Source organism: Pseudogymnoascus verrucosus, assembly GCF_001662655.1.
Source record: "Pseudogymnoascus verrucosus strain UAMH 10579 unplaced genomic scaffold scaffold_22, whole genome shotgun sequence".
NCBI classification, from domain to species: domain Eukaryota; kingdom Fungi; phylum Ascomycota; class Leotiomycetes; order Thelebolales; family Thelebolaceae; genus Pseudogymnoascus; species Pseudogymnoascus verrucosus.
The window spans coordinates 383,901-411,193 of NW_017263673.1; the positions used below are offsets into that span (position 1 = coordinate 383,901).

The 27,293-nt window shown below is 50.9% G+C and overlaps 14 protein-coding genes across 14 annotated transcripts; 8 read left to right on the forward strand and 6 right to left on the reverse strand.

Moving 5' to 3' along the window:
* Nucleotides 1-782: 782 nt before the first annotated feature.
* Nucleotides 783-1,887, reverse strand: VE01_05402 (uncharacterized protein). Its single transcript, XM_018274866.2, has 2 exons — nt 1,682-1,887; nt 783-1,588 (listed from the first exon to the last, which is right to left on the reverse strand). Exons 1-2 carry the CDS (start codon nt 1,848-1,850, stop codon nt 1,089-1,091), a joined length of 669 nt encoding a protein of 222 aa, XP_018130345.1. The 5' UTR covers nt 1,851-1,887; the 3' UTR covers nt 783-1,088.
* Nucleotides 1,888-2,032: 145 nt separating this feature from the next.
* VE01_05403 (uncharacterized protein) lies at nt 2,033-3,372 on the forward strand. The gene is made up of 2 exons (XM_018274867.2): nt 2,033-2,188; nt 2,244-3,372. Exons 1-2 carry the CDS (start codon nt 2,068-2,070, stop codon nt 3,254-3,256), a joined length of 1,134 nt encoding a protein of 377 aa, XP_018130346.1. The 5' UTR covers nt 2,033-2,067; the 3' UTR covers nt 3,257-3,372.
* On the reverse strand, nt 3,272-4,593 carry CYS17 (Cysteine synthase 1). The gene is made up of 2 exons (XM_018274868.2): nt 4,372-4,593; nt 3,272-4,317 (listed from the first exon to the last, which is right to left on the reverse strand). Exons 1-2 carry the CDS (start codon nt 4,505-4,507, stop codon nt 3,320-3,322), a joined length of 1,134 nt encoding a protein of 377 aa, XP_018130343.1. The 5' UTR covers nt 4,508-4,593; the 3' UTR covers nt 3,272-3,319.
* A 131-nt stretch (nt 4,594-4,724) lies between these two features.
* Nucleotides 4,725-8,390, forward strand: VE01_05405 (uncharacterized protein). Its single transcript, XM_018274869.2, has 3 exons — nt 4,725-6,988; nt 7,046-7,691; nt 7,743-8,390. Exons 1-3 carry the CDS (start codon nt 4,928-4,930, stop codon nt 8,291-8,293), a joined length of 3,258 nt encoding a protein of 1,085 aa, XP_018130344.1. The 5' UTR covers nt 4,725-4,927; the 3' UTR covers nt 8,294-8,390.
* A 504-nt stretch (nt 8,391-8,894) lies between these two features.
* VE01_05406 (uncharacterized protein) lies at nt 8,895-10,339 on the forward strand. The gene is made up of 3 exons (XM_018274870.2): nt 8,895-9,080; nt 9,224-9,970; nt 10,031-10,339. The coding sequence occupies exons 1-3, from the start codon at nt 8,960-8,962 to the stop codon at nt 10,159-10,161; spliced, it is 999 nt and encodes a 332-aa protein (XP_018130269.1). The 5' UTR covers nt 8,895-8,959; the 3' UTR covers nt 10,162-10,339.
* Nucleotides 10,275-12,630, reverse strand: TFC1 (tau 95 subunit of transcription factor TFIIIC). The gene is made up of 2 exons (XM_018274871.2): nt 12,255-12,630; nt 10,275-12,091 (listed from the first exon to the last, which is right to left on the reverse strand). The coding sequence occupies exons 1-2, from the start codon at nt 12,384-12,386 to the stop codon at nt 10,370-10,372; spliced, it is 1,854 nt and encodes a 617-aa protein (XP_018130270.1). The 5' UTR covers nt 12,387-12,630; the 3' UTR covers nt 10,275-10,369.
* Nucleotides 12,631-12,757: 127 nt separating this feature from the next.
* On the forward strand, nt 12,758-16,213 carry PPP2R5D (Serine/threonine-protein phosphatase 2A 56 kDa regulatory subunit delta isoform). The gene is made up of 6 exons (XM_059463699.1): nt 12,758-12,994; nt 13,079-13,367; nt 13,454-13,834; nt 13,888-14,844; nt 14,894-15,192; nt 15,242-16,213. Exons 2-6 carry the CDS (start codon nt 13,344-13,346, stop codon nt 15,585-15,587), a joined length of 2,007 nt encoding a protein of 668 aa, XP_059319703.1. The 5' UTR covers nt 12,758-12,994; nt 13,079-13,343; the 3' UTR covers nt 15,588-16,213.
* Nucleotides 16,094-17,526, reverse strand: VE01_05409 (uncharacterized protein). The gene is made up of 2 exons (XM_018274873.2): nt 17,196-17,526; nt 16,094-17,144 (listed from the first exon to the last, which is right to left on the reverse strand). Exons 1-2 carry the CDS (start codon nt 17,240-17,242, stop codon nt 16,469-16,471), a joined length of 723 nt encoding a protein of 240 aa, XP_018130350.2. The 5' UTR covers nt 17,243-17,526; the 3' UTR covers nt 16,094-16,468.
* VE01_05410 (uncharacterized protein) lies at nt 17,405-19,500 on the forward strand. The gene has a single exon (XM_018274874.2). The coding sequence runs from the start codon at nt 17,494-17,496 to the stop codon at nt 19,312-19,314; it is 1,821 nt and encodes a 606-aa protein (XP_018130265.1). The 5' UTR covers nt 17,405-17,493; the 3' UTR covers nt 19,315-19,500.
* A 386-nt stretch (nt 19,501-19,886) lies between these two features.
* Nucleotides 19,887-20,888, forward strand: VE01_05411 (uncharacterized protein). The gene is made up of 3 exons (XM_018274875.2): nt 19,887-20,070; nt 20,163-20,244; nt 20,312-20,888. Exons 1-3 carry the CDS (start codon nt 20,031-20,033, stop codon nt 20,754-20,756), a joined length of 567 nt encoding a protein of 188 aa, XP_018130264.1. The 5' UTR covers nt 19,887-20,030; the 3' UTR covers nt 20,757-20,888.
* A 49-nt stretch (nt 20,889-20,937) lies between these two features.
* Nucleotides 20,938-22,841, reverse strand: VE01_05412 (uncharacterized protein). The gene is made up of 2 exons (XM_018274876.2): nt 22,140-22,841; nt 20,938-22,092 (listed from the first exon to the last, which is right to left on the reverse strand). Exons 1-2 carry the CDS (start codon nt 22,519-22,521, stop codon nt 21,113-21,115), a joined length of 1,362 nt encoding a protein of 453 aa, XP_018130259.1. The 5' UTR covers nt 22,522-22,841; the 3' UTR covers nt 20,938-21,112.
* Nucleotides 22,842-22,949: 108 nt separating this feature from the next.
* CDC8 (Thymidylate kinase) lies at nt 22,950-23,894 on the forward strand. The gene is made up of 3 exons (XM_018274877.2): nt 22,950-23,147; nt 23,215-23,323; nt 23,384-23,894. The coding sequence occupies exons 1-3, from the start codon at nt 23,006-23,008 to the stop codon at nt 23,820-23,822; spliced, it is 690 nt and encodes a 229-aa protein (XP_018130266.1). The 5' UTR covers nt 22,950-23,005; the 3' UTR covers nt 23,823-23,894.
* A 249-nt stretch (nt 23,895-24,143) lies between these two features.
* GCH1 (GTP cyclohydrolase 1) lies at nt 24,144-25,441 on the reverse strand. The gene is made up of 3 exons (XM_018274878.2): nt 24,930-25,441; nt 24,565-24,869; nt 24,144-24,508 (listed from the first exon to the last, which is right to left on the reverse strand). The coding sequence occupies exons 1-3, from the start codon at nt 25,231-25,233 to the stop codon at nt 24,200-24,202; spliced, it is 918 nt and encodes a 305-aa protein (XP_018130262.1). The 5' UTR covers nt 25,234-25,441; the 3' UTR covers nt 24,144-24,199.
* Nucleotides 25,442-25,473: 32 nt separating this feature from the next.
* VE01_05415 (uncharacterized protein) lies at nt 25,474-27,120 on the forward strand (the record flags this gene model as incomplete). The annotated part of the gene is made up of 2 exons (XM_018274879.2): nt 25,474-26,663; nt 26,728-27,120. Exons 1-2 carry the CDS (start codon nt 26,070-26,072, stop codon nt 27,118-27,120), a joined length of 987 nt encoding a protein of 328 aa, XP_018130261.1. The 5' UTR covers nt 25,474-26,069.
* Nucleotides 27,121-27,293: the final 173 nt, after the last annotated feature.

The following is a 27,293-nucleotide window of genomic DNA, read 5'->3' on the forward strand; positions in this document are numbered from 1 at the left end:
TATGGTATAGTACACTCCGTTGCTTGTTCCCCCTTTGACCACCTTCTACGCCATCAACTGGGAAAAAACGCCTCTAAAACGGTTCACTTCCATCACGCTGCAAATGCCTACACTCTTTGCACAATTCCTGCAGTCTCAGTACCATATCTTGACTAAAAAGCGGCGTTAATCCATGGTGACGATCAGCGGGATTAGGTACTCAGGCAATCTTCAGTAAAACTAAACATTAAAAATAGCTCTATACCCTAGATACCCAAAAGGGATCACCACAATGAGCAAAACAGCCGCGATACCGAAATATTCGATAACGGAGGTTGGTCTCCTTCCCCGTCCAGGGCCCACGTGTTCGTCCAATGAAGGACGTGGCCCAGGAGCGCGCCGTTCCGTGGGCATCTGGGGCGGGTGAATGCCAACGGTGGATTCTTCGAGGGATGTGACGTCTATTCTTGAGGAGGCCGCGGTCAAGCTGTCGGCGAGAGTAGTGAGGCTGTAGAAGCTACGACTGTAGTCTTTCCGTTCCGTCCATGGGAGGGTCATCGTCAGGGGGAGGTCTTGAGGGGGCTGCATGGTGGACGCGGTGACGGCAACGGTGGAGTAATGGTGATGCCGATGGTGTGGAGATTATGCTTTCGAGTTTAAGGAGGGAGGAGGATTAGTTTTAAGGAGGAAGTAGCGTTCGTGGATTTGAAAATCTAACTTCCCAGGTGGCATGACGGACGACACGATGGACCCCTTATTAACCCAGTGATTCTGCCAGTGGTATGATGGATAGACGTAGATACCGAGGCCAGATTCGAACAGCACCCCTGAAGTTGAGTTTAGATCTTATTTTCCAACTCGGTGTAAATATAGTTCGACCACCTTTGCTATGGCAAGTGCGACTCTGGGCATCAGCATCGCTCTTTCCTATTGAAGATACTTCACCGAAAATACCGGTGCTACCCAAAGGTTTCAAGTGAGGTCATGGTTATCGATCAAAGATAATATTTGGTCACTTCTGCAGCTGCCAGTGTAAATTAATCAAATAATTTTTCGACATTTGAACGCCACTTGTATACATATACATATTTATACACCATCTCAGCTCCTTACTTCCTTCCCTTTCCCTTCTTCTTCCCGCCCTTGTTATCGCCGGATCGTGCTCCCAACCTCGATCTCTGATATGCCAGGACGATATTCTGGACGCTTCCCATATCGTGCTTGGGCTTCCGCATGTATGTCAGACGTGCTCGTCTCGCTCTCTTCTCCCGTCTTTGCACCACTTCGATTCCCTCTACATTTGGCGAGTAGATCTTATACCACATCTCCACGCCAACTCTCGTAAGCTCGTTGCGGAGGAGAATGCCAGTGTCGACGCCTCGGCGGCGGATGTTGATGCAGACGCCTGCGAATGGATCGCCGTTCTTCTGGCGAACGAGAAGAATATCGCCGACCTTGGCTGCCTCGGGGCTGGTTTTGCTGAAGAGCTGTGTGCGTGCCCCAGTAGGGTCTAGGACGGAAATTTGTTCTGCGTGAAGGTCGCCAATTGGGTTCTTAAAGTTGGCTGCCGGAGAAGGAGGAGGCGGGTATGCCTTTAGCTTTCTGTTGACTACAGAGTATTAGTCGGCTGCAGTGACCATTGTGGCCTCCAATTGATGGAGATATATGACTGTGAGTGAGATTTCACAGAAGGAAAGCTTACCATGGGGCATTCCTGCATCCACAGCTGCTGCCAGCGGAAGACCTCGGTTTAGGTCCGGTTTACGGTATGTTGTCAACGACCTGGCAATCATCTTCTGCCGCCGGGTTTGCCGCAGGAGCGTCTTCAGGCAGCTCAGCGGACGCATTGTCGGTGTAAATAGTGAGGCCATTGTGTTGGCTGGACAAGACGACTTGCCTTTGTCTGAGCTCACTGCGGTTAAGTTCGTCCACCCTTCAAAATGTTCGCGATGCGCTCGACTAATTTAGGCGATACTGCCGATATTTACTCACCGCCCGCCATATAAGTTTATGGCTCCAGACCTTCAATTTCGGTTTAGTTCTGAAAGGTCAGGGATTGCACAATATTTACTTTGTCAACCAACGAATATGTCTGGAAACACGATTAGGAGAGCGCTCCCTCGGTTGGAGCGCACTTCGCAATACGCGGTTGGCCCAGCTTCGGGCCAGCGCCGAACTTTCACCAGCTCACTTCCGCATCAAAAGCATGGTAAGGCCTCACAGCAGGCACACAAGAGTAGAGTAGCTTCTAATAAGACTCACAGGTTTCCCAACTTTCCAACCGACATCATCTCCCGAACTCGATAATATCATCTCTAAATTCCGCAACACTATTTTCCTACCGGCGCATTTGTCGAAACAGCATCGTGATCTCGTCTATGCCTTCAAACATAAAAAAAGCCTAGAGACGATCCCAGTGACGGTAGAAATAGGGGGAGAAGAAATACGTCTAAATCACATAAACAGGACAAAGGATGTACCAAACCAGCGCAAAGCGTTACGAGAGGCGCTAGGATTAATGAAGGAGAAGAAAGATTGGGACAGCTTCCCCCTTCTGCTTGAGGGCCTTCATTCCGCGGGTCGTGTGACAGACTATGTTGTCTTGGAGCTATTTGCAAGAATGGCTTGCGTGGCTGGCCGCCAGGATGTCGTCCTAGAAAGCGCGCGGAGAGTATCCAAGACTGGGTTCCGGATCAACGGACGAGAAATTGCCAAGATAGTGGTGTGGTGGATTCAGTATTCTGCACTGGCAAATGGCTTCAGCCAGGCAGATACCAAGAAGGCACTTTCGATGGCCGAGCAGATCGCTATCCTCATGGAGGACAAGGCACACGCAGGTGGAAGAGTTGCTGACTCTGATGACCCAAGAACAAGCCCGGAGGTTATAGGCTTGCTCCTGGAGCTAAGTGCTCTCAACGCAAAGCATCAAGGGGGTAAAGACGAGAATGGCAGTGTCGAGAAGTACGCCAAGGGTCTTCTGGCTAGCCTACGAGACAAAGAGCTAGAAGGGATGCTTCGAACCGGGAACATCGACCCGGCACGGATACAGGAGGTAGAGAGTAACTCTATGCTGCAAACTGTCGCGCCTATCCTCCTCGGTGTGAGGACAGCGATTTCGGTCCTTGGGGAAAGCTCCGACACTACCAGACAACTCCGCGATCTGGAAACCAAGCTATCTGCCCAAGTTGCGCAGGATGTTGAGACCTTGAAGTCAACTCCAGGCTCAGGGGAGCGATTGGGGCTTTGGGTGTACGAAAAGACTGCCGCGGCAGAGTAAGGTTGACGATTGCATGTCATAACATGGTAGTGTACTGTATATTACAAACTTGTATATTTAGCCTTATGGAAGAACTATGTACTTTTCAAGATGCTTGGGTATAGCGCCCAAGAGCTTCTTCTCCTCAAGCCATTTCTTGGAAAACAGGCGATCGGCGTATCGATATGCGCCGTCAGCCAATATTGTTACAACGGTGTGCCCCTTGCCGAGTTTCTCGGCTACCTCCTTTGCAGCGACGACATTCAAGCTTGAGCTTGCACCGAGATAGAGGCCCTCCTCATCGAGGCACCTGTAAACCATTTCAATGCTCTTCTCGTCGCTAATGTTCAGCGAGCCATCCAACGACTCGATATCAGGGCTCAGGTTGTCTGTGACACGGCCCTGACCGATACCCTCAGTTATACTGGAGCCACTGCGTTCTTTGAGTTGCCCTCCGGACTCAATATACGAGTGTAGAACACTTCCCGGCGGGTCAGCCAAGAAAGACTTGACTTTGCCATTCGAGACAGCCTTTAGGTATGCGGTAGTTCCTGCTAAGGTACCCCCAGTTCCCGTAGAGCAAGTAAATGCGTCAATCTTCCCGCCAGTTTGAGCCCAGATCTCAGGTCCAGTGGTCTCGACGTGGGCGCGCCTGTTTGCGACATTGTCGAATTGGTTCGTCCAAACGGCGTTTTCTAGGCGATCGGCGTGTCTCTTAGCTTGATGGTTGTAGTTCTCCGGGTTGTCGAATGCCACGGCGGGGACTGGGTAGACCTCTGCTCCCAGAAGTCGGAGAAGATCTATCTTCCCTTGAGACTGGGTATTAGGCATGTAGATGACCAACTTATAGCCCTTCGACCGGCACACGTGTGCGAGACCAATGCCCGTGTTTCCGGCGGTTCCCTCGACCACTGTCCCGCCCGGCGCGAGCAATCCCCTCTCTTCGGCATCCTGGACTACGAAGAGTGCAGCTCGGTCCTTGACTGAGCCACCAGGGTTCATAAACTCGGCCTTTCCTAAAATTTCGCAACCGGTCTGCTCAGACAGCTTGTTGAGCCTGATCAGTGGCGTGTTTCCAATTGCTATAGATTGTCAGCTTAAACTGTGGCGTTTCCCCTTCAATTGTAAAATCTTACCTCCAACGAGACCTTTGACAACGCCTTGGGCCTTGGAAACTTGGATCCCATACTGGTTCTTGGCTTCCATCTGTGCAGCTGTCTGCGCCGCATGGCGAACAGACGTAGTGAACCGTCTTACTCCTAGCCTATACATGATTTCTCACGATCTTGACTGTTTTGCCAGTATTGCCGAAGTCGGAAAACTGTCAACAAGACGAGGATCGCACGGCAATCCCCGAGGTTGTTCCTGGTCTGGTGGGTGGAAGGCCGATTAGATTTCAAAGCACGCAATTGACAGGGGTTAGATCTTATCTAATCTACAACACTAACCGCTTCCGGTCAAATGTAAACAGCACCAACCCACCATCAACATATTCTCGTAGCAGCCGTGTAGAAGCTGTAATTACGAGGACTGACGCGTCGAACCCCCAACAATTTGAACTTGATCCTCGCGAGACAAGTACAGCAACTGGCAACTTCGCCGAAACGACGCGAAATATATATATTGAAAACAACCCTCACTGGACCAAAACTTGGTGCAACGCCAAACAGAGAACACCACATACCTGCCACAATGCCCGCCAGAGTAGCGCCAACCAGGTCCGCGAGGACGTCAACAGCAGTGTCTCACAAATCGTCGGCGCAAACCCTCAATTCGACACGGGCATCAACAGCATCGCGTGTATCTGCGCCATATGTGGAGATACCAGAGGATGCCCCAGAGACAGCGTTGCGAACGCAGATATGCGCAATATTCCGCGATGCACAGAAATCAACCACAGGCCACCGCAAGCTGGTGATCAATTTACGAAAGATACAGGAGGCATGTTGCTATGAACCATCAAGCAAGCAGAAACAGACCGGCGCAGAAGATTTCGACGAGGATGAGTTCAACTATGAAGTCACCAGGTGTGTCGTAAGGGTGATGCCTGTGAAAAAGAGCGAGGCTGCAGGCGAAAGAGTTATTCGCTTTATTGGCCTATTTCTGCGCCATGCCAATGATAAGGACAATGAGCTTGTCCCTATGGAGGATGATGATATGGGGGCGTTAGTCGAGACGCCGAGCACTAGGCTGACAGCCCAAGTCATGAAGACAGTGCTCTCGCTTCTTACGGCAAAGGAAAAGTTTGTGAGATTTAGGGCTACCCAACTTATTTCCCACCTGGTCAACTCTCTTGATTCCATGGATGACGACCTTTTCCAACTGTTGCGCCATGGGCTCCTCAAAAGAATCCGTGATAAGGAGGCCATGGTCCGCGTCCAGGCTGTACTCGCTCTTGGCCGGTTAGCTGGAAATGAGGCTGAGGGAGAAATCAACTCAGATGATAGTGATGAGGAGTCCAGGGTAGGGTTGCTCGAGAAGCTGCTCGGTGTGTTACAAAACGACCCAAGCGCCGATGTCCGGCGGTCGCTGCTGGTTAATCTGCCAATTCTTCCTGCCACGCTTCCATACTTGCTAGAGCGGGCGCGAGATCAAGACCCGGCGACAAGGCGAGCTCTGTACTCGCGGCTCCTTCCAGCTCTTGGTGACTTCCGCCATCTTTCTCTTGCTATGCGTGAGAAGCTTCTGCGCTGGGGACTCCGAGACCGTGATGAAAACGTCCGGAAAGCTGCAGGCAAACTCTTCCGCGATAGATGGATTGAGGATTGTGCGGGAATTCCAGAAGAAGCTGCAGCCGATGCCGAGGCACCACCTCCCAACTTTGAGGCTCTCCAAGAGCTGCTAGAGCGCATCGATGTCGTCAACTCAGGAGTCGAGAATGGTGTCGCTCTTGAGGCCATGAAGGGTTTTTGGGAAGGCAGAGTGGATTATCGCGAGGCTGTTGTGTTTGATAACCTATTCTGGGACACTCTGAGCGCTGAGTCCGTATTTATGGCACGAAGCTTTAATGACTATTGCCGGAACGAAGGCAGCAACAAGTTAGAGGCGTTAGTCGAAGAGAAGATGCCCGAAGTGACCAAACTCGCATACTACCTCCAGCGCTATATCAATGTCCTTGTTGAGGCACTGAAGAGGGTTGCTCAGCAATCCCCAGAGGAGGATGAGGAGGAAGAAGACACCGTGGAACAGGAATTCATTGTTGAACAACTCCTCCACATTGCCCATACGCTTGACTACTCCGACGAAGTTGGACGGAGGAAAATGTTTGCTTTACTACGCCAGTCACTTTCTGTGCCAGATCTTCCAGAAGAAGCCACCAAGTTAATCGTTGAGACGCTTCGTGGCATTTGTGCTGGCGACGTGGCTGGAGAGCGAGAGTTTGTCAGTATCGTTCTTGAAGCTGTCGCTGACATTCACGATACTATTATGGACGAACCAGCTGAAGAAGATGTCGATGAGAGCTTTCATTCCGCAAGGTCAGAGGTCAGTGACACGGAAATCAATTCAAAGAAGTCAAAGCCAGAGATGAGTGAGGAAGAACTTCAGGATAAGTCCATTAAGGAGATCATGGTAAACATGAAGTGCTTGCACATCGTTCAGTGCATGTTGCAAAATGTTGAAGGAAATCTTCAGCAGAATGTTGACCTCGTGGCAATGCTGAACAATTTGGTTGTTCCGGCAGTGCGAAGCCATGAAGCTCCGGTTCGCGAACGTGGACTGTTGTGCCTTGGACTCTGTTCTTTGCTAGACAAGGTAATTCTACTCCTGTCCCTATAAGTCTGCAACTTTATCTAACGTAGGAAATTATAGTCATTGGCAGAGGAGAACCTGAACCTCTTCATGCACTTCTTCAGCAAGGGCCATGCAGCCCTGCAGATTACAGCCCTCCAGATTCTCACGGATATTCTTACACAACACGGGTCTCATCTTCTCGAATCCAACCCACCGCTCCTCAAGGTCTACCTCAAGGCACTAAAGAACGGCTCCAAGGGCCCAGAAGTCCAGGCTGCTACTACTGTGGCCGTCTGCAAATTACTTCTCGGTCGCGTCATCCAAGACTCAGATGCTGCCAACGATCTTCTCAAGACCCTCATCGTCGCATATTTCGATCCCTCTACTCAAAGCAACCAAGGAGTTCGTCAGACACTCTCTTACTTCCTACCAGTGTACAGTTACAGCCGTAAAGAGAATCAAGACCGCATAAGGTCCGTTGCCGTGGATGCTCTCCATGTGTTATACAATATTCATGAATCTCTCGACGATGAAGATGAGGATATTGAGATGGTGAGCTTGAGCGTCATTGGCGCGCACCTTGTCGATTGGACCGACCCAAGGAAGTGTTACGTTCCCGGAAACTCAATGAGTCTCGCGGATGAGGGTGCGAAGAAGGCTGTTAACGGCGACGTGCACCTTGATCTCGCGAGTGATATTTTAGAACGCATGAATAATGCTACCAGTAAGTCTACCCATAGTCATACTATCTTGGGTGTCTCTAACAATTACACAGAGGAAGAGAAGAAAATACTGGCACCTCTCCTCGGGAAAGTACACGTTTCCGCGGCATCATCAGAAGACAAGATTCGCGCACTATATGATGAAGTTTGCATCGCCGTCGAGGATAAGCTCGTTCCTGATGCCACAGGACGAAACGCCTTGTTCAAAATCCATGTCAGCTTGGGTAAAATCGTGAATAACCTGGCCCAGAAGGAGGGTCCCAAGAGCAGCCCCCTAGGAGACAGGGGCAGCGCAACCCCTGAAACAGAAGTTGGGGAGGCGAATGAGGATGAGGATGCAGATGAGAGGACAGTAACGACGGTACAGCAGGATGATGCGGATGAGAGGACAGTTATGACGGTGGAGCAGGATGATGTTGATAACGATGAACAAGACGAAGACACGATCGGGGCATTGGTCCAGGAGCAGTTGAACGAAGGGCGTGAGGAAAGTGAACTATCAATGCTGGGCGAGACGAGCGTATTGGCCACAAGGCCGAAGAGAAATCAGCGGCCCAGAGATTCATTGGTGGAAGAGCTCTTGAGTGATGAGGATGATATGTAATAACGCATGTGGGATACGGCGTTTTGACACGGTTTATGTAGTTTGAATGACTGGTATTCAGCATTCATAGGTGAATGATTAATGAGATTTACACGCGTATATCATGTTCAGCATTTTTCATTAGTCCATGAAACTCTGTTAATTGTAACTCCATAAATAAATTGACCTAAACATGCTCATTATCGTTCACTATGATTCCTTATTCTAGTGATAAATATTTTCAAGTGGGTTTAATAAAAATATGAGAATAAGAATATTATCATCGTATATACATTATACATACATTATATGGAGAATATTTGTCCGGCAGAAGAGAGAGGCAGTTAGTAACCCCGAAGATATGAAGATCCACATTTGCGCAAATTATCCAAAACCTGTTGTTTGCTCTCAGGAGCTGTGCGCAAGGATTTGTTTTAAAAGTTCTGAAATATCAGATCTCACAATTCGTCATGGTGGAGCATTATTCCCCATCGTCATTACTCGCCAATGCACGCCCCGCGCACGAGAGTCAGTTTGCGGCAGCAGGGGTCTACCTTAATCCAGGTCAGATCACCAGTAAAAGTCCACCCGAAGATCTGCCCAGCGCGCACGTCCTCGCAACATCAAAATTCTTACAAGCTATTCTCACAGCCCACCATCTTTCAATCATAAAACACATCTGCGAAAATGGCCCAAGAAGCTGCTTTTACCTCTTCCGCCATGGCGACTGCGCTCGAGAACTCGTCCGTTTCGTACGAGGAGTTGGCGGATATCGAGAAGGAGTTTGATGATGCGGAGACCGAGATAAGTAAGTTTGAATCGCATTCCTTGTCTGATATTTTAAGAGAATATTTTCAAGGATTACCTTCCCATTGCCCTGGCGCAAAGCGCATTCGATGCCTCTACAACTCCCAAACTCGAGAACTGAGCTTATCTAACAAATCATCATAGTTAGACAACAAGTTGCGCTCACCGCACCCCTCTATGTCAAGCGCGCCGAGCTCCTTTCCAAGATTGAGAACTTCTGGCCGTTAGTCCTCGAGCAGGCGCCCCCGGATATCGACCAGTTCATCCAGCCCTCGGACTCCGCGCTCCTCCTCTCCTCCCTCACCTCCCTCTCCGTCGACAACTTCGAGATCACTAGCGCGGACAAGAACGGCGACCCCCGCTCCGTCGCCATCAAGTTCGAGTTCGCCGAGAACGAGTACTTTGAGAACAAGGTCCTGGAGAAGAAGTTCTGGTACCGCACCGCCGCGGATGGCTGGTCGGGACTCGTCAGCGAGCCCGTCAAGATCAACTGGAAGAAGGACAAGGATCTCACTGGAGGCCTGCTGGATCTGGTGATCAAGGCATGGGAGGTGGAGCAGTCTGGCAAGGGCGCCTCGTCGAAGAAGGGCGAGCCGAACGATGCGCAGAAGGCCCTGATGAAGAAGATTGAGGGCACCGGTATGGGCGGACTTTCGTTCTTCTCTTGGTTCGGATTCATTGGTCGCAGAGTGACCGAGGAGGTGTCGAAGGAGGCTATCAAGCGTGAGGCGGCTAGGCGCAAGGGCGAGAAGGTGGCTGAGGATGAGCCAATGACTGAGGAGCAGGAGGATCAGGAGGATCTGGAGATGAGCTTGGAGATCTTCCCCGATGGAGATGACTTGGCCATTGCCATTGCTGAGGATCTCTGGCCGGGAGCGATCAAGTACTTCAGTAAGTCTCCCATTCCAAGGAATCTTCTATTTAAGAGATTATAGAGCTAACATTATCTAGCACAAGCACAGGAACAAGATGCCTTGTCTGACCTGGACTTCGAGTCTGGTGATGAGGACGACGAGGCTGGATCGTTCCAGGGACTGTCTGATGATGATGAGGCACCTCCTCTCAAGAAGATGAGGAGCTAGATGCAGTGACAGGCAGCAAAAGTGTTTATATTTGGCGTTATATGTCTAGTAAGCTGGAATACCCGGCCCAGCTCAATGGATGAGGCTATTGGTTACTGTGACGACACTACTGTGGTATGACGGAGTTCATATATAAAATAGAGCTATAGAAACTATACTTTATCTCTCTATTGTTATCGTCTCATTATTATTGATGCATTCTGCATTTCTATTTAGGAGAGTTTATGTCATCCTCTTCATCGCCCCCACTATCCCCTGCACCTTCGGATTCGGACTCTGCCTCATCGTAATCAACTTCATCCTCATCTTCATCGTGTCCTCCTTCGTCATCATATTCTTCCTCTATCATCTCATCCTCATCGTAATCTTGCTCCGTTCCGTAGACGCTCGCATTCTGATCTTCCGTCATAGTCTCAACCGACTCTTCAGCAGCCGTACTACCATCGCCAGTCACCGCTATATCCTCAGGCACAGCACTCAACCCTGGGATTTTCGCGCCGCCGGCCTTCCATCTCCTAGCCGCCATTCTGATTCTCTTCTTCCTCGCCCCGTTCACGCTCTCCCCCACCTTAATACCGACTTTCTTCAGATCAGGCATCGGGATGGAAACCTTGCCAGCCTTGGCTTTCTCCTCCACGAAGTCTGGGACTTTGAGGACGGTCTCGAAGGCTTCGTCTGGGACGTGCTTGCCCGCACGGATTGCAGATATCTTTGTCCGCATCACGGCCTTGATCTTCGCCCATGTCCCGTTGCAGTACCAGCCGTTGACTTCGAGATCGCAGGTTGAGCGTAATGTTGACGTCGATGCGAGGCGCTGAATCATCGGATCGGTAATATCGCAGACCTGCCAGATTTTGCCATCGAGCGACAGCTTCGTACCGTCGAAGATGTGGCTGTCGAGGGAGATATCTGTAACCTGCGCGCGCCGTGTATACTCCGACCTGATATCCGTCCAAGGCTGCCCAGGCACCTTCTCAACCTCGTCGTAGATCTTAAAGAATAGCGTCTGGTAGAAGCGGTATTTGGGATCTGTGCGAGGATCTACGCCGTACCGGATGATGGCGTCACGCCAGGGACCACCGCGGAATTGGTAGCCCACGTACTGCATCGCTGGCTTGAGGAGGTAGACACCTGGGGAGGCGCCGATGCGGTTCATGATCGCCCGGCGGGTCCATATTGGGCGCTCAGCGAGAGCAGCCTGAAGCTCTTCGATGACAGAGATGAGGAGGGGGTCGTCGGGCGGAGGGTTCGTTGGACCCGAAGGTGTGACTGGGATGTCGTGGGCAACGTAGAGGGTGGCAAGTCTCGCCGGGGTGGAATGGTTAATAAGTGTCTTCTTACCAGTCTGATGGTCTGTAGTTACTCTGATTGTTGGATTTTGATGGTAGCCCCAGTTGAAAGGAAGGGGATGATCGGTCATTGTTGGAGGCGGGATAAGCTCTGTCATTTGCTTTGGGCCGCGACTAGGATCGAGCTTGTATTGTTTGATCTTATCCAGATCACCGGTCATAATAGTGTTACGGAATTTTGTCATATAGTTGCCATGCGTGGTGGAATAGTGGAAATCTGAGAGCCCCCTATACCGATGAGTCTGTTCGATAGAGCCTACAGGCTGGATGTGATAATATCCACGGCAATCTCTCAGTCTCTTCTGTAGATAGCTAGGATCATCAAGTCGTGAGTGTGACAGTAGCCCTGGTGGCTGATCGTCATGGGCTATTGGCTCAGGTTCTGGTTCCTGCATGTCTAGGTGGTACTCAAAAGGATCCTGGGAGCCCCGTTTGCGCTTGCGGCCTGTCCTCTTGGGGATGGTGACTTTCAGCAACACATTATTGGTAGGTGCATTTTGTGACAGATTGGGAGGACACGATGGGTCCTCTGGGCGCAAAAACAGTGGCAGGCAACCATCATAATCTTCGGCATCAAGTATCTGGCGATATATGTCAGTAATCTGTTTATGGGTTTGTTGACAGAATATGAAATCAAGCTTCAGAACGCTATGGACTCTGAGAAGAGCAAAGCCCTGAAGTATGGACAGACGGGATAACTGTTCATTGATCCAGTAAATGTGGTGATAGTAAGGCCTGGCTTACCTGGGCTAACGGCGCGCCTCTGCCAAAAGTCTTCATGGTACTGTCGACATCGTTGATTGCCATCGGGTGCTCCACAGCAACAACCTTTCGGCGCGGCACGGTATAGACCGGTGAAGACCCAAAGGAAGCCATAGCTCGCCCCTATTGGATCTGATTCTCTTTTGAAGGTGATTTACCAAAGGCTGGTAAAGGTCATGCTTTCGTCACGTGAACCTCCACAATTCGGTACCTGGAGCAAATAAAGCAGAGCAGCTATAAGTCGTACGATCGGTGAATGCAAATAGGGGAATAGCATTCATATCTGCACCATGCTAATATACAATCCAGATTGCATTATAAATTATTGTCGTGTCGTCCTGTGATAAATTGTAAGAAGCTATAAAGCGTGTCGTAATATAAAGCGTCGCCATATAAAGTTGATGCCAAGCGTTTGTGGTAAGCTCTGGCGCTTCTATTGTATGCGACCGTGCCATTGGCCAACCCCACCTGGGGTTAACATCACATCTGAAGTCCATCGGTGTAAACAGCCACCTGCCCTGCAACTCCAACAACTCTTCACTTTCCCCGCAGTCACAACTACGTTATCTGCAGGCTCTTGTCTTCAGAATAAAGACTCCTTGCCCAGAACTCCCTACACAAGCTCCCGATGTCGGCATAGGAGCTTCATACAACGCTTGCTAGCACAAGATCTCGCAGCTGAACCGCGGCGGATTCAAGAGCTGAAAGGGGCCCAGTGAAAGGTGAGTCTTGCATAGCAATCAATTGATCTCGATTGCACTGCTTGACAACGACTCACCCCGAGCGGGCTGACAATAAACCAACAGGTTGGCCGTCGAGACTCTTACTTAAGCTGTCGCATAACTATACGAAATTAGGTTACCGGCCACAACCGATAACCCAGTCTCCTCGATCTATTCTGCCCTCAAATTGCTACTCAAAGAGCGTACAAGCCCTCTAAACTCACTGAGAACCATTGGACCTGTGCCGAACATTTCAAGACATTAGAACCGAAAGAATTATTGACCCCACCAGGTCAGCGAAACCGATCCAGAACTTGGACAGCGTATCATTTCCGGTATAACAGCCAGGATGAAAGGATTCAGGCAGAGAGTTGTAAGAACCCCTTTCATCATCCTTAATTTCTGTCTAGTGTCGCAGCGATCCCGGTGTGGAATGTCTAACTCATTCAGCATGACCAGCTCTCGCGTTCGAAAGACCCGAACAAGTCCTCCAAGAAAAATAAAGATCCGAAGGATGGCACATCATCTCCATCGGCCTCTGGGTCGTCAAGAGAGGCTGGTCAATCGCCAAGCGTTACCCCTTCTGCCTCGACGACGTCACTGAACGACCCACGAAACAAGCCACTACCAGCGGGTGATTCAGGGACTCCTGTTAGCGGACATACAGCTTCGCCGTCACTAGCGCCCGCCAACACGCTGAATGGCGGACAACATGGGGTTCTTCCAGCTGCGGACCGATTTAACACGCTTGGTTCAAATTCTCCGAGTGGTGCAGCTCCCGGTACACCAAACAGGCATCCAATACTACCACCTAGCGTGATTATCAGCCCTAGTGCGCCGGTATGAACCCAGTTCTTCCGTTTGCGTTGATCCTCTTTACTAACACAAGACAGCATGTCCCGCCCCCAGGATCAGCAGAGACAATGCCTCACGATTTGGCACCCCCGAAGGCGGGCTCAAAAAACCTCGTGTTCGACAGGTTGCAAGCGACGCCTAAGGATGTACCAGAAGGTATCAGAACGCCCAAGCGACAGCATTCATCGCGCTTTGACATATCTCCTCTTAGAGAGTTAGAGAAGCTTCCTGGTTTCCATGAAGTGCCTCCAAACAGGCGACAAGAGCTGTTCATGCAGAAAATTGACCAATGTAATGTCATTTTCGACTTCAACGATGCGACAGGCGACATCAAATCGAAGGAGATCAAACGCGTGGCCCTCCATGAGCTTCTGGATTACGTTGCAAACAACCGTCAGGTCATTACGGATGCTATGTATCCGCGTGTCGTGGATATGTTCAACAAGAACCTCTTCCGGCCACTACCTCCGCCTATGAACCCCCAAGGCGAGGCCTTTGACCCCGAGGAAGACGAGCCTGTGTTGGAAGTTGCTTGGCCACATATCCAAGTTGTCTATGAGTTCTTTTTACGATTCATCGAGAGCCAAGACTTTAACACCAACATTGCGAAGGTATACATCGACCATAGCTTTGTACTCCAACTGCTTGAGCTATTTGACTCTGAAGACCCAAGGGAACGCGATTTCCTCAAGACGACTCTCCATAGGATATATGGAAAATTCCTCAATCTCCGCTCCTATATCAGAAGATCTATCAACAACGTGTTTTTCCAGTTCGTTTATGAAACCGAACGATTCAATGGAATCGCCGAGCTGCTGGAAATCCTCGGGTCAATCATCAACGGATTTGCCCTACCCCTGAAAGAGGAGCACAAGCTCTTCTTGACCAGGGTCCTTCTACCGATGCACAAAGTCAAGAGTCTCAGCATGTATCATCCCCAACTTGCGTACTGCATAGTACAGTTCCTTGAAAAGGATGCTGCACTAACAGAAGAGGTTAGTGGCTCTGGATTAGCTCCCACCATCGTATACTGACTAGATCTAGGTTGTTTTGGGCCTATTGAGATACTGGCCGAAGGTTAACAGCACAAAAGAAGTCATGTTCTTGAATGAGGTAGAGGACATATTCGAGGTTATGGATCCTGCCGAATTTGCAAAGGTCCAAGAACCTTTGTTCCATCAGCTTGCGAAGTCAGTGGCCAGCCCCCACTTTCAAGTTGCGGAGAGAGCACTATATTTCTGGAACAACGAATACTTCTGCAACCTTGTCAGCGACAACGTCGAGGTAATTTTGCCAATTATGTTCGCCCCTCTTTATGAGAACTCCAAGGGCCATTGGAATAGGTACGCCATCTAGATCATCTAACTTAGAGATAACGCTAATACACTATAGGACAATCCATGGCATGGTTTATAACGCCATGAAGCTATTTATGGAGATCAACCCTCAGTTATTCGACGACTGCTCCCACGAGTATACAGAGCACCAAAACACTGCGGACGCACGTATGCAAGCTAGAGAGGACAAATGGAAAGCTCTCGCGGAACAAGCTAAGCATGGGAAGGCGAACGGGGTGGCCACGCTCGGCGCCGTTCCCTCACATGAGATGGACCCGATGACGGAAGACAACCAAAAGCGCCTGGACTCACTGCAGTTACAAGATGGTGACCGGAGGGAGAGGAGACCTAGCCTCCACGATCGTCAAAACTCGGTAGGCAGCTCCAGGAGCCAGCGATGATCTATCCACTCTGGTGTATGCCGCTCACTTGTGGCTGATGCATATGCCAGATTCTTGTGACTTGAAAAATTCCTGTTTCGATAGATTTTGTTGGGATTATATCCTTTTTGGTTGTCCGCTACCTAGCAAGACGCTTTTTCATGATGGGAGTTCGGACAGCGATGGTTCCTTCAGCACGAAACTCGGCGCCTCTCGAGTCTAAAGTTTGGGAAACGATAATTCTGAGAACGCTGGGACTATTGGAGCTGCCGCAAAAACGCTCCTCAGCGTTGCTATGATGAGAGATGCAAAGGCGTCGACGACGTTAACGATCTGTTCTTTTTTTGATTGATTGATGATGAGGGAGGGATTGGTGGTTCTATTCGGCCTTGCTCCGAGCGGTGAGCACAGTAGGGATTTATGGTAGATAGGGACTTATGATGCGGGCTTCTGATCCGTACCTACCTTTTACATGATTCATGATCAGGCATAGTGTTCGAAGCGTTTTCGCCGCGAGGCTGTTGAGTAGCAAATTTCATCATAGAGCTTTCCATTGTGTTGAATACTTGGTGAAGTACTATAGGATTCTTCAACCCTACCTACTGTTGGCAACATAATAGAGCTACGAATTGCCCAACAATGCACCATAGCCCATTGCAGGAAACTTCCCCAATAGGGGTGCTACTCAATTACTGTTGTGGACGCCTGGTGATATTAGAGTCTGCCCAAAGTAAAAGAGCCATTGTAGCTATAATCAGGCTCAGTGCCAGGACAGTCTACGTAGACGGTTAATCCCAACCAAGTAATCTAAATGAAATGAACGAATAAACAATGTTCTGATTCCGCAGTATGTATATAAAATCTTCAATCCAACGCCGACTCCCCCAGTGTACAGCGTCCGATTACAGCACCAAGAGAAGGATCAACAAAATTATAAGCACCACTATCAGCACCCCAATACAGCAACTGCTCATCGTCTCCTCATTGTTCCTCATAACCCATCCCACCTTCTGAATCCCAGTTTGAAGCTTGCCCCCAACACGATCCGCCGCTGAATCGACCTGTTCCAGTATCTCGGCTTGCTCCTCAAGCTCACGACCCATATCATCAGCCTGCTGCCTCAGATTGCCCACAGTGCGGAACACGCCATCAAGCTGTTCATCCTGATCATTCATAATGCGCTGCTGCTCCTGTTGTTCGAACTCCTCGTACATATCGTCTCCAACCGCCTGCTCCTCATCCACGCCGGGTGGCAGAAGTTTATTACGCGACTTCGATTGAGACAGGTGTTTTAACAGCTCTTCGCGCATATCTTCAACTTCATTGCCGACTTCATCGACGAGATGTTTGCGCCGCACCACTTCCTCGATTTGGAGTCCATATCGGTGAGGGTCGGTCTCGACTGCCTTGACGGAGGAGACGAGGTCGGCGAGGTCTTCGGCTAGAGTTGAGAGGGATGACTCGAGCTCCGCGCGCGCAGAGGTAACCTCCGGGCTACTGGGATTTGGAGAAAGAGAGCGGATGCGGAGATAGGATGCGAAGAGGGGTCGGGTGGTGTTTAGTTGGGAAAGGACATCTCTGGAGGTTGGTTAGTACGGTAGAGTTTCGTTCAAGCGAGGAGGGACGTACGCTTGAACTTGGAGGAATGGGTCCTCCTCATTAATAGACGACATCATCCTCCAGTTTTGAGCGGGCTATGAGCCCCCAAGATTCTATTGTGGTGGTCGTTGATTGAGTCTCGTAGATGGGAACCTGGTATGTCCACGAAGCAAGGCTGAGGCGGCCAGGAAGGCTGACGTTGCGGTAAATGCGGGAACTGCCGCGGTACACATTGGCAGGTCTAAATTTATTTTTGAATGCGCCCCTCAGAGAACTTACTGATTAACTACAAAAGGAAGACTTCATTCGTGAAGCAGTCCAGGTTATCATGGCGCCGGATAAGCCGCTCCCGTTCTCCTCGGAGTTTAATACTGCAGAAGAATATGTGGATTCCTTGCTGGATTTCGCGACCACATCTACACTATTCCAGACCCTGTGCGGCGGGGTACATATCCTCGACTTCTTTACCAGAGAACCCGGGCTCTACGAATCTGTGATTCCAGAAGAATGGCACTCATGGCTGTCAAATTGCAGTTCCATGGAATTACTCGACGTGCTCATACGAGACGACCTGGATAATGTGTCGGGCCCGAGTCCCAGTCTCATAAAATACATCAAAGACATTCGGAAGCACTCCCTGCAACGGCAGTATACCCCGAGGAAGCTCAAACAGAGCAAATTACCTAGGAATGTTGCTGTGGGAATGGTTCCCAAGAAAATCCACGAGGTCACCAACTTCGCAGACTACGTGGACCGTCTCGCCGAAGACGTTGCTATACAAACGAACAAGAATATTACTCATTATGTAGATTTTGGCAGTGGGCAGAACTACCTTGGCCGGGCTCTGGCGAATCCGCCGTATAATAAGCACATCATTGCAGTGGAGGGCCGAGAGATCAATATCAACGGGGCGAAGAATATGGATATATTTACGAGCCTCGCCGAGAGAGAGGTTGTAATGCGGAACAAGAAGATATATCGGCAGCAGATGGACGATGATATATCACAGGATACACAAAAGGAGAAGGAGGAAAGGATAGCTGCAAAGTCCCAGACTATACCAACGGAGAATGGGGCTGATTTCAGACCATATAGGGACCTTGCGACTATATATACGACTGGAGAAGGCCAAGGGTCTATTCAATATGTCGAACAGCGCTTGAATGATGGAGATCTTTCAGAAGTTATTCCTCAAATCGATCATGTGGAGGTAGAGTCGAATCTCGCTGCCTCTGTGGCTGCTATCGGGCTCGAAGATGGTGGCAATCACCAAAAGCAATGTTGCCACGGAGGAGACATTGCCAAAACGAGCCTCATGACAATATCCATCCACTCCTGCGGAAACCTTTCACATCACGGCATCCGCTCCCTCCTTTTAAACCCGTCGGTAAACGCAGTCGCCATTGTTGGCTGCTGCTACAACCTCCTTACGGAGCGCCTCGGCCCACCCACTTTCAAGAACCCCATCCTACGCCCAAATCTCCAGCCGGTGAACGCCCGCAAGGACCGTGAGTCGGCAGCATTCGATCCGCATGGCTATCCGATGAGTGAGCGAGTTGCCACCCATAATGGAGACGGAATCCGCCTGAACATTACTGCTCGCATGATGGCCGTTCAGGCACCGCAGAATTGGACTGAGAAGGAAAGTGATGCTTTCTTCACGCGCCATTATTACAGAGCGTTGCTGCAGAAGGTGTTCCTCGATACTGGTGTTGTTAGTGCAGCTCCGCCGCCTCATGATGGCGGAGATGCTGGGTCGGAGTCACCTAAGAATGACCGTACAGATCCAGTGATTATTGGCTCGTTGAGGAAAGGATGCTATGTGTCCTTTGTGGATTACGTTAAGGGTGCTGTTGAGAAGCTTACACGCGATCCGGCACGGGGGAAGGAGATTGCAGAGAAAATGGGGACTTTGACAGATGAAGACATCGAGGTATATGCAAAGAAATACGGCCCTAGGAAGAAGGAACTCAGCATAATGTGGAGTCTCATGGCTTTCAGTGCTGGAGTTGTCGAGAGTTTGATAGTCACAGATAGGTGGCTGTACCTGAAGGAGCATCCGAGGTTGGTGAAGGACTGCTGGGTTGAAGCCGTTTTCGACTACAAACAGAGTCCTAGAAATTTAGTAGTGGTAGGTATTAAGAGATAAAATCTAAATCTATCACCATCAATACTTGTCGACACGTTTATAAAATTATGCTTTTGATAAATTGTGTTGATAGGACCCCACTATTCCGACGCGCATGGAAAATTTGTCTCCTTGAATCCTCCTGGAGAAGATGCGGTCTCCAAAGCACCATTGGCATATACAATCACACTGACCAGAAGACAGAACGAATAGAGTGTGGCGATTGCATGATATTAAAGCTATGTAGATATATAACAGCAAAAGGAAATTTAGATGTAGTTCATAAAATGAAACTGACTCAAGAATAGAGTTCCTTGGTCGGAGATTAACGACAGAACAATCTGCTCTCAGAACAAAGATAGACACCTCAATGACATAACGCCAAAGTGGTATCAATACATCGCTGCTGCCCTATCCTCAGAATGACGGCAAAGCGATGTTTTGATGTTCGTTGAAGAGAGAAGAAGCCCAAGCCTGCGCCGAGAATTTCAAGCATAAGACCACTGGTCCGAAGCGACGATCACGTGATATCGAAAACGGCCCTAACATTACGGCCAATCACAACGTAGATATTTCAATCGTCAACTAGTCGGGTCCTCGGTAACAGTTGATATCGGGAATTCTCGAGCCTCCTACTACAGCGTGTTGATTGGAGTCCTATACTACACGGCGCAACTCTCCTTTACCATTGTCCGATCGAAGCTGCAACGCAAACCCGAGCCATCAATTGAGTCACAATGCTTGCGCAGAGAGCTACCCAGCAGGCGCTGAGGCGCTGTACGTGATTCCCCGGCCCAACGCAATGACGATGCTCCATCCCGGGATCAGACGCACGCATGGAAACAGCTGCTAACAGAACTCCCATCTAGTCGCCCAGCGCTCGGTGATCTCCCAGGCGGCAGCGAAGAACCTCGCCGCGCCTCTCTCCCTCACATCCCAGATCCAGACCCGGTACGCCCATTCCCACCTATCCTCCTCCGCGGGCCCCCGAGCTCCTCCCGTACTAACACACCCTTAGCCCCGTCGCAACGCAAAAGCACCTCACCCCCGCCGACTCCTACAAGATCCTCGTCGAGCAGCGCCGCCTCCGCCCCATCTCTCCTCACTTGAGCATCTACCGCCCTCAAATCACCTGGTACGCGTCGATGTTTAACCGCATCACCGGCGTCGTGCTGTCTGGTACCTTCTACCTCTTCGGGATCGGGTACCTTGCCGCGCCGGTTCTGGGACTGAACCTGGGCTCAGCGTCGCTGGCGGCTGGGTTCGCGGCGTGGCCGATCGTGGCGCAGGTTGCGACGAAGCTGTTCTTCTCGGTGCCGTTTACGTTCCATGCCTTTAATGGGGTTAGGCATTTGGTGTGGGATACTGGACGCCAGTTTACGAATAAGGCGGTTATTAAGACGGGGTGGACGGTGGTGGGGTTGACGGCTGCGTCGAGCTTGTACCTTTCTCTCTTTGTTTAGGGGGTGTGTAGAGGGGTTGCATGGATCGTTGCATTGATCGTGGGATTGATCGTGGGGGGATGGAGTTGATTGTATCAAGATAAAGAACAGATTGTGGAATAAAATACTTATTTTAAAACTACTTGGGAGCCCTGAATTCAGAAGGGGGAGGCAATGTGGCTGACGGTGCATCATCTGGGACGTAAACGTGAATATTTTGGGTGTATTACGGAAGAGACTAGCATATAATTTCAGGCCGACTTTCATCCCCCTATCCCTATTCCTGTGTGTATCAAAGTGCTTTTTGCACCAACCCCCCCAAACTCCGCACGCCATAACATGCTCCTTCGCCTTCCCCTAACGTTTCCATTGCCCACTCATGACCGACACTCCAGAATCGCCTTCTCAAGCTTATGATCACCGAGCTTACTGATCTGCCCACCAATAATAGGCCCCACAAGCTCCTCCACCTGCGCCGACAACTCCTCAATACCGTTTCCATTCCCATTCGCCAGAACCGCTGCGTCCTCCTCCAGAGTCCTAATTGCCTTCATAAGAGCAGCGACGACCATCTCCGCATCGAGGGGACTCTCGGTCTGTCCCTTGGCCAACACCGAGTTGTACGCTTTCAGATTGGGAATGATAAGCATGCGCACCGACTCCGGACCACCCACTGCGACCAAGCCGCTGATGGCGCCGTAGTGCTGGTCGAGCGGCTTCTTGGGGTTGAGGAAGTACTTGAGGACAGTGCGTGCCAGGCGCGGCTTGAGCTGCTGGCTAGACTTGGCGTATTTCTTCGCGATGTGTCCGAGGAGAGATGCAGAGAACTCGCGAAGCTTGTAGTGGTCCTTGACTTCTACAGGAGTGGCGTTTGTGAGACCACGACCGACGAGGCATGTAAGTACAGAGGAGCAGAGGGTCGTGGTGTAAGGGTCGATGAAGAGGCGTTCATTCCTTGTGAGCGCAGAGGCAAGCTCCATCATTGTCTGCAGGACGAAGATGTTCTTCGTGTTATGTGTCACCTTCTCAGCGATGAACTGCACGAAGTACGGCACGAGTTGCTGGAGGGACTCGTCGTTTTCGACGCTGGCGAGAGCGGCGACACGGAGGCGGACGACGTCGTCATCGGGGTCGGTGTCGAGGATTGCAGTGCGGATCTTCTCGAAGTAGAGCATTAGCTCTTTGGAGAGGATGTGCTTGACTTGGGGCTTGAAGCCGACATTGTCGTTGCCGGTGAGAGCGGTCAGGGTAGGGTTGGCGTTTGCGCCCTTGGGGACCAGCTCTTGTGTCCTTGCTTCAGCGGTCGTCGGATTTTGGGGTATTGAGGGTTGGACTCCTTCCACGGCGAGCCAGTGTGCTGTCTATTGTTAGATCGATGTATAAATAACAGAATGAAAGACATACCAGTGAATGAAATGTCCCTTGGCACCTTGGGCAAAGGCGCATTAATGAGTTTCTCAAAATCCACCTCCTCATCCTCAATATAGAAAAGAGGTTGTCCCGGTCCCAGCGAAGCTTCACCAAACCTGAGGGGTCGAGTAGATTCATAGCCATACAGAGGCTCAACATCCAACACCTTCAAGGCCTGTGATATATCCTGCGTCCCCAGCACAGTCCGTTTCCCCTGCTGCATGAATCGCGTCGCCTCCACAATAACCTGGCCCACGCGGTATTCAACTTCCTGCGATAGCGCCCTCACGGCCTCTTCACCCAGTTGTGATATCCCGACGGACTCTGCGACATCGCGAACGTTGTCGGCGTTCCACACGAGCTTTTGGTCCGCCATGGTCGCGAGATGTAGGGGCGGCTGGCTTCGTAGCCAAGCCTCTCGAGAGGATCTTTCAGCGTCTATTCAGGGATAAAGACCTCTCGATCCTTGTTCTTGTTGAATGTGATCGTTGATGTAATGGCATGCGACAAGTCGTTGGCGCAAGTTAGAAATACTCCAGTGGTGGTGAAGTGATGGTGACCCTGCGATGCTTCCACAAAGTAGAAACCTGGCTGCGATCCTATCGCAATATCAAAGAACCTCCCTAGGTGCGCATTTCCTCGTAAAAACCGTTGTAAGATCGTATTATGACCACAATCAATCGCTTGGAGGATGAGTTGAAGCTCGGCCGACAAGGCTGAGATCGCAACGGGCAGCGCAGCGCACTAGTGGCAATCGCGTCGCCCTCCCGAACGGCGAGCGGCACTTTACGCGAACGGTCCAGCCGCGAGCAATGAATATGCGGATACATAATTGCCAAACTCACGTATAAACCCAAACCATGGAAACTATAGACGCCAAGGGGCGCGGAGCGTTTATTGTGGTGGAGGGGTTGGATCGGTCGGGGAAGACGACGCAGACGAAGAAGATTGAGGAGGCGCTCGTGGGAGGAGGTTATAAAGTCAAGCTGAGGCGGTTTCCTGGTAAATTCATTCCCCCTTTAGCCTGCCGTTCGGCCATTTCTGAACTCCCACTGACAATTGCTTATAGATAGAACTACTGTTATTGGGGAAATGATAAATAATTATCTACAAAGTAAATCTGATCTGGAAGATCACGTTATCCACCTCCTTTTCTCAGCAAACAGATGGGAGCTTGCGTATGTCCGCTTCCCATGGGTCAAAGCTTATGGTTCTGGTAGATTCTAACACAATCACAGGAAGCAGATTGAGAAGGACATAGCAGATGGATATACCGTCATCTGCGACCGTTATTACTACTCTGGAGTCGTATACAGTGCAGCAAAATCCAATCCAGAGCTGTCACTACCATGGGCTCGGGAGCCAGAAGTGGGCCTCCCGAGACCCGACCTAGTCATATTCCTGGACTTGGAGCCAGAAGTCGCTGAAGAGAGAGGGGGTTACGGGGACGAGAAATATGAGAAGAGAGAGATGCAGGAGAAGGTTCGGAAACTCTTCCATGCGCTGAATGACTCAGAAGAGGAGGAGGCGGAGGATATGGTCATATATGACGCGGGAAAGTCGGTGGAAGAGGTGACCAAGGACGTCCTTCAGTCTGTTAGTTCTGTTAGCCTGGCTGTCAAGCAACGTCTTCACCCGGAGCTTAGAAAGGTTGGGAAGTGGAAACGTGAACATTGATGAGATGAGTAAACACATAGCCGCACCATTCGATGATGTGTGCAACAAACAATTGCATTGTGAAAATTTGTGACAAAAAGCCGCCGTCTATACTGCCGACTTATATCCACATATATGCCTTCCATGTAAATACACATTTTTGTGTCGAAGACAAACGCAATGTATGGCGTTAAGACCAAGAAAAACGCCGCTCCTGTGCTAGGTGTTGAAGACCGCAAAACACTCGTAATCCTAAAACGCCCGCAAAAGTAATAATAGCCCAAATTTTTTCAGACATCCACCAATTCCAACCTTGCTGATACCAAAAAATAAAATGTCCCCGCCCCGCCCCGCCCTCCGAATCTAAATGGGCCTCTCAAATACATGTGAAGAACATATTACCGCCTGTTCAGGCCGAGGAGGCTGAAGAACTCGTTCCTCGTCTTCTCGCGCTTCTCGACGCAGCCGAGGACGCAGCTGGTGATTGTGGTTGCGGAGGTCTTCTCGACGCCTCTCATAACCATGCATAAATGGCTGCTCTCCATCACTACTGCTACTCCTTGTGGCTTCAGGATGTCCATAATTGCGTGCGCGACGTCCTTGGTCAGGCGCTCTTGGACTTGTAGCCTGCGGGAGAACATGTCGGCGATACGGGGGAGCTTCGAAATGCCAATAACGTCCCTGTCGGGAATATAACCAATGTGCATCTGATTAATTGGTTAGCTTTCTGTTGTGACTCATGGAACTTGGTTGGACAACAAACCTTGCCTGTGAAAGGCACCAGGTGGTGCTCGCAGAGAGAGAAGACTTCAATGTCCTTCACAATGACAAACTCGTTGTGCCCCTCGTTGAAAACCGCATCATTGACAATCGTCTTGATGTTCTCCTGGTACCCCTTCGTGAAGAACAGCATGGCCTTCGCATATCGATCCGGCGTCCCGAGCAGGCCCTCGCGATTCGGGTCCTCACCGATGCACTCGAGAATAGTACGGACGGCACCCGCAATCTTTGCCTGGCGCTCCAATGCCTTCTCTGGTGATTCCTCCAAGCGTGCCACCGTTCCAATACCTGGGTGACAGCGTCAGTGACAATCCACTGGGCTGAAATATACACGGTGGCGTAACTTACTGGGCTTGCTCAATCCCACGAAATCAATGCCCGGACTTGGAGATCTGGTCTCGGATTCGAGCTCCTCAGGTGGCGATACTGCATCTCTGGGGTCTCTTGGGGCTTTGCCAATGCTGTTGCGGCGCTTCCTGGCCTTGCGACGGCGGCGTCTCTTGCTGGACTCATCGTTCTTCAATTTGCCTTCGGGCACCCCATTGGGAGTTGGTACGGGCGAGATTTCTGCGGGAGTGACGGGCGCAGAATTTGGCACGAACCGTCTTTCAGAGTTGGCAGTCTGTTTAACCATGCTTGCTTGAGAAGGCATGGTAAGAGATGGGTGAGGGAGGGAGGAGGGAGAATAAAAGAGAGAATGAAGAGGGAGGAATGGAGGGCGAGGCCGGAGTGGAAATTTATGTATATGACGACCCCGCGGGACATTTTGGCAAGGCTAACGTCGGACTCATATTCCGGGGGTCCACATCCACTTTTTACTATGCTGCACCCATAGAAGCCATAGAAGCCATACAAGCCAGTTCTAAAACTACTAAATATGCTAAATATACTACTAAAAAGTCAGTTACAGTGCAATTGGTGCAGTAACCGCAGTAGTCGCAGTAGTCGGATTTGCCTCTCCGATAATCTTCGGGGCAATAATCTTCGAAGCGTGGGGTTTACGAGTGATTTACTGGTTTAACGCTGGTTAAACCAGTAAATCACTGCTTTAACTGCTTTAACGAGTAAGGTACCACGACTTCTATGCGCTTGCTTGGGTAGCCTTGTCTTACATGTACTGCACTGTACCACTGTCAAACTTTCCGAGCTATCACTTGCTACTACTACTACTACTTAACTGTACCTTCTCAGCCTCGTCCTTTGACTCCTTTGATTGGACCCATTTCAACAAACATCTTTCCTCCCAGTTCATCCATCTCATCCACGCATCCACGGCGCGCATCTCAGTGACGACTATTCGACTCATCGGCCACTTCTCAACACGTACAGATCGCGTCACAACTTGCGCCTGCCTCTCTATCATCAGCGGCGTCGAAGTCAACCCTGGATACAATTCACCGAACGCGCGAGGCGTCGTGCCCGTCGAGGTAACAGCCATTCACCCATCCACCCTCACCATCATCACCACCACAACAACCTCACCTCACAATGGCGACCTCACCTCCATACGCCCCCCAATATGGCGGCACCTCCGTCTCCCCCCCCTATCCCTCTCACACCCCCCTCCCCTCCAAACGCCGCACAACCGACCCCCACTCCTCCGCCAAACGCCGCAAACCCTCCACAACAAGCACGCACTCCGCGCACCCCCTCCGCCAAACCTCCTTCCCCCCCGACGGCCTCAACCCCGATGGGCGCGCCTACTCCGCCGACGCGCGCTCTCCCTCCTTAGACGCAACAAGCATGGTCTCCGGGAGCGTCGTGTCGAAGCCCCCCAAGAAACGGGGTAGGAAAGGGAAGGGTGCGGGCGGGGATGAGGGGAGTCTTGTGGGAGGGGGGAGTACGGCGATGTCGATGGTTTCGGGAGGGGGGAGGCAGAGGGAGGGGACGAGGGGGGTGAGTCCCGAGGAGGATGATGAGGAGGTTGCGACGCTGGATGTGGCGCTTGTGGCGCGCACGAATGAGGAGAAGGAGAAGGAGAAGTATTATCGCGCGTTGCTTGTTGGGGCGCTGGATCCGGATCAGTATGCTAGGTATGAGAGGTGGAGGTCTAGTAAGCTTGCTGATGCTGTGGTGCGACGGGTGAGTTTTGGCTGTTTTATCCCCATCTTAGTGGTTTGGTTGACTGACTTGTTCCTATTTGCAGCTCGTCAACCAAACGCTCTCCCAATCCGTCCCGAGTAACGTCGTCATGGCCGTAAAATCCGTCACCAAAGTCTTCGCCGGCGAACTCATCGAGCGCGCCCGCAAGATCCAAACACAATGGCTCTTCGCCTCATCCGAATCCCAGATCGACGACCCTGACGCGCGCGGCGCCGCACCCGTAGATACCAGCAAGGACGTCCAGCTATGGGAAGCGAATAAGGCGGAGGAAAGGCGCGGGCCGTTGACGCCGGAGCACTTGCGTGAGGCGCTGAGGAGGTATAAGGCTGAGAGGGCGGGGGGGCTGGTGGGGTTGATGGGCTTGGATCGCGGGCAGCATTCGACGGGGGCGGATAGGTTTGGGTTGAAGGTGAGGGGGAGGAGGTTGCTTGGGTAGGGAGGGGGAGGTGGGGATGGGGATGGGATGAGGGGCGTTTAGTGCTTGCATTTGCGGAGTTTGGGGGAGAGCAAAGGGGAGGCCCGGCGTGGTCGGTGTATGATATCAATCGCGTATTTGACAGCGGAGAGTTCGGGGGTTGGGGCTGTATGTTTATAATACGAATTCGCAAA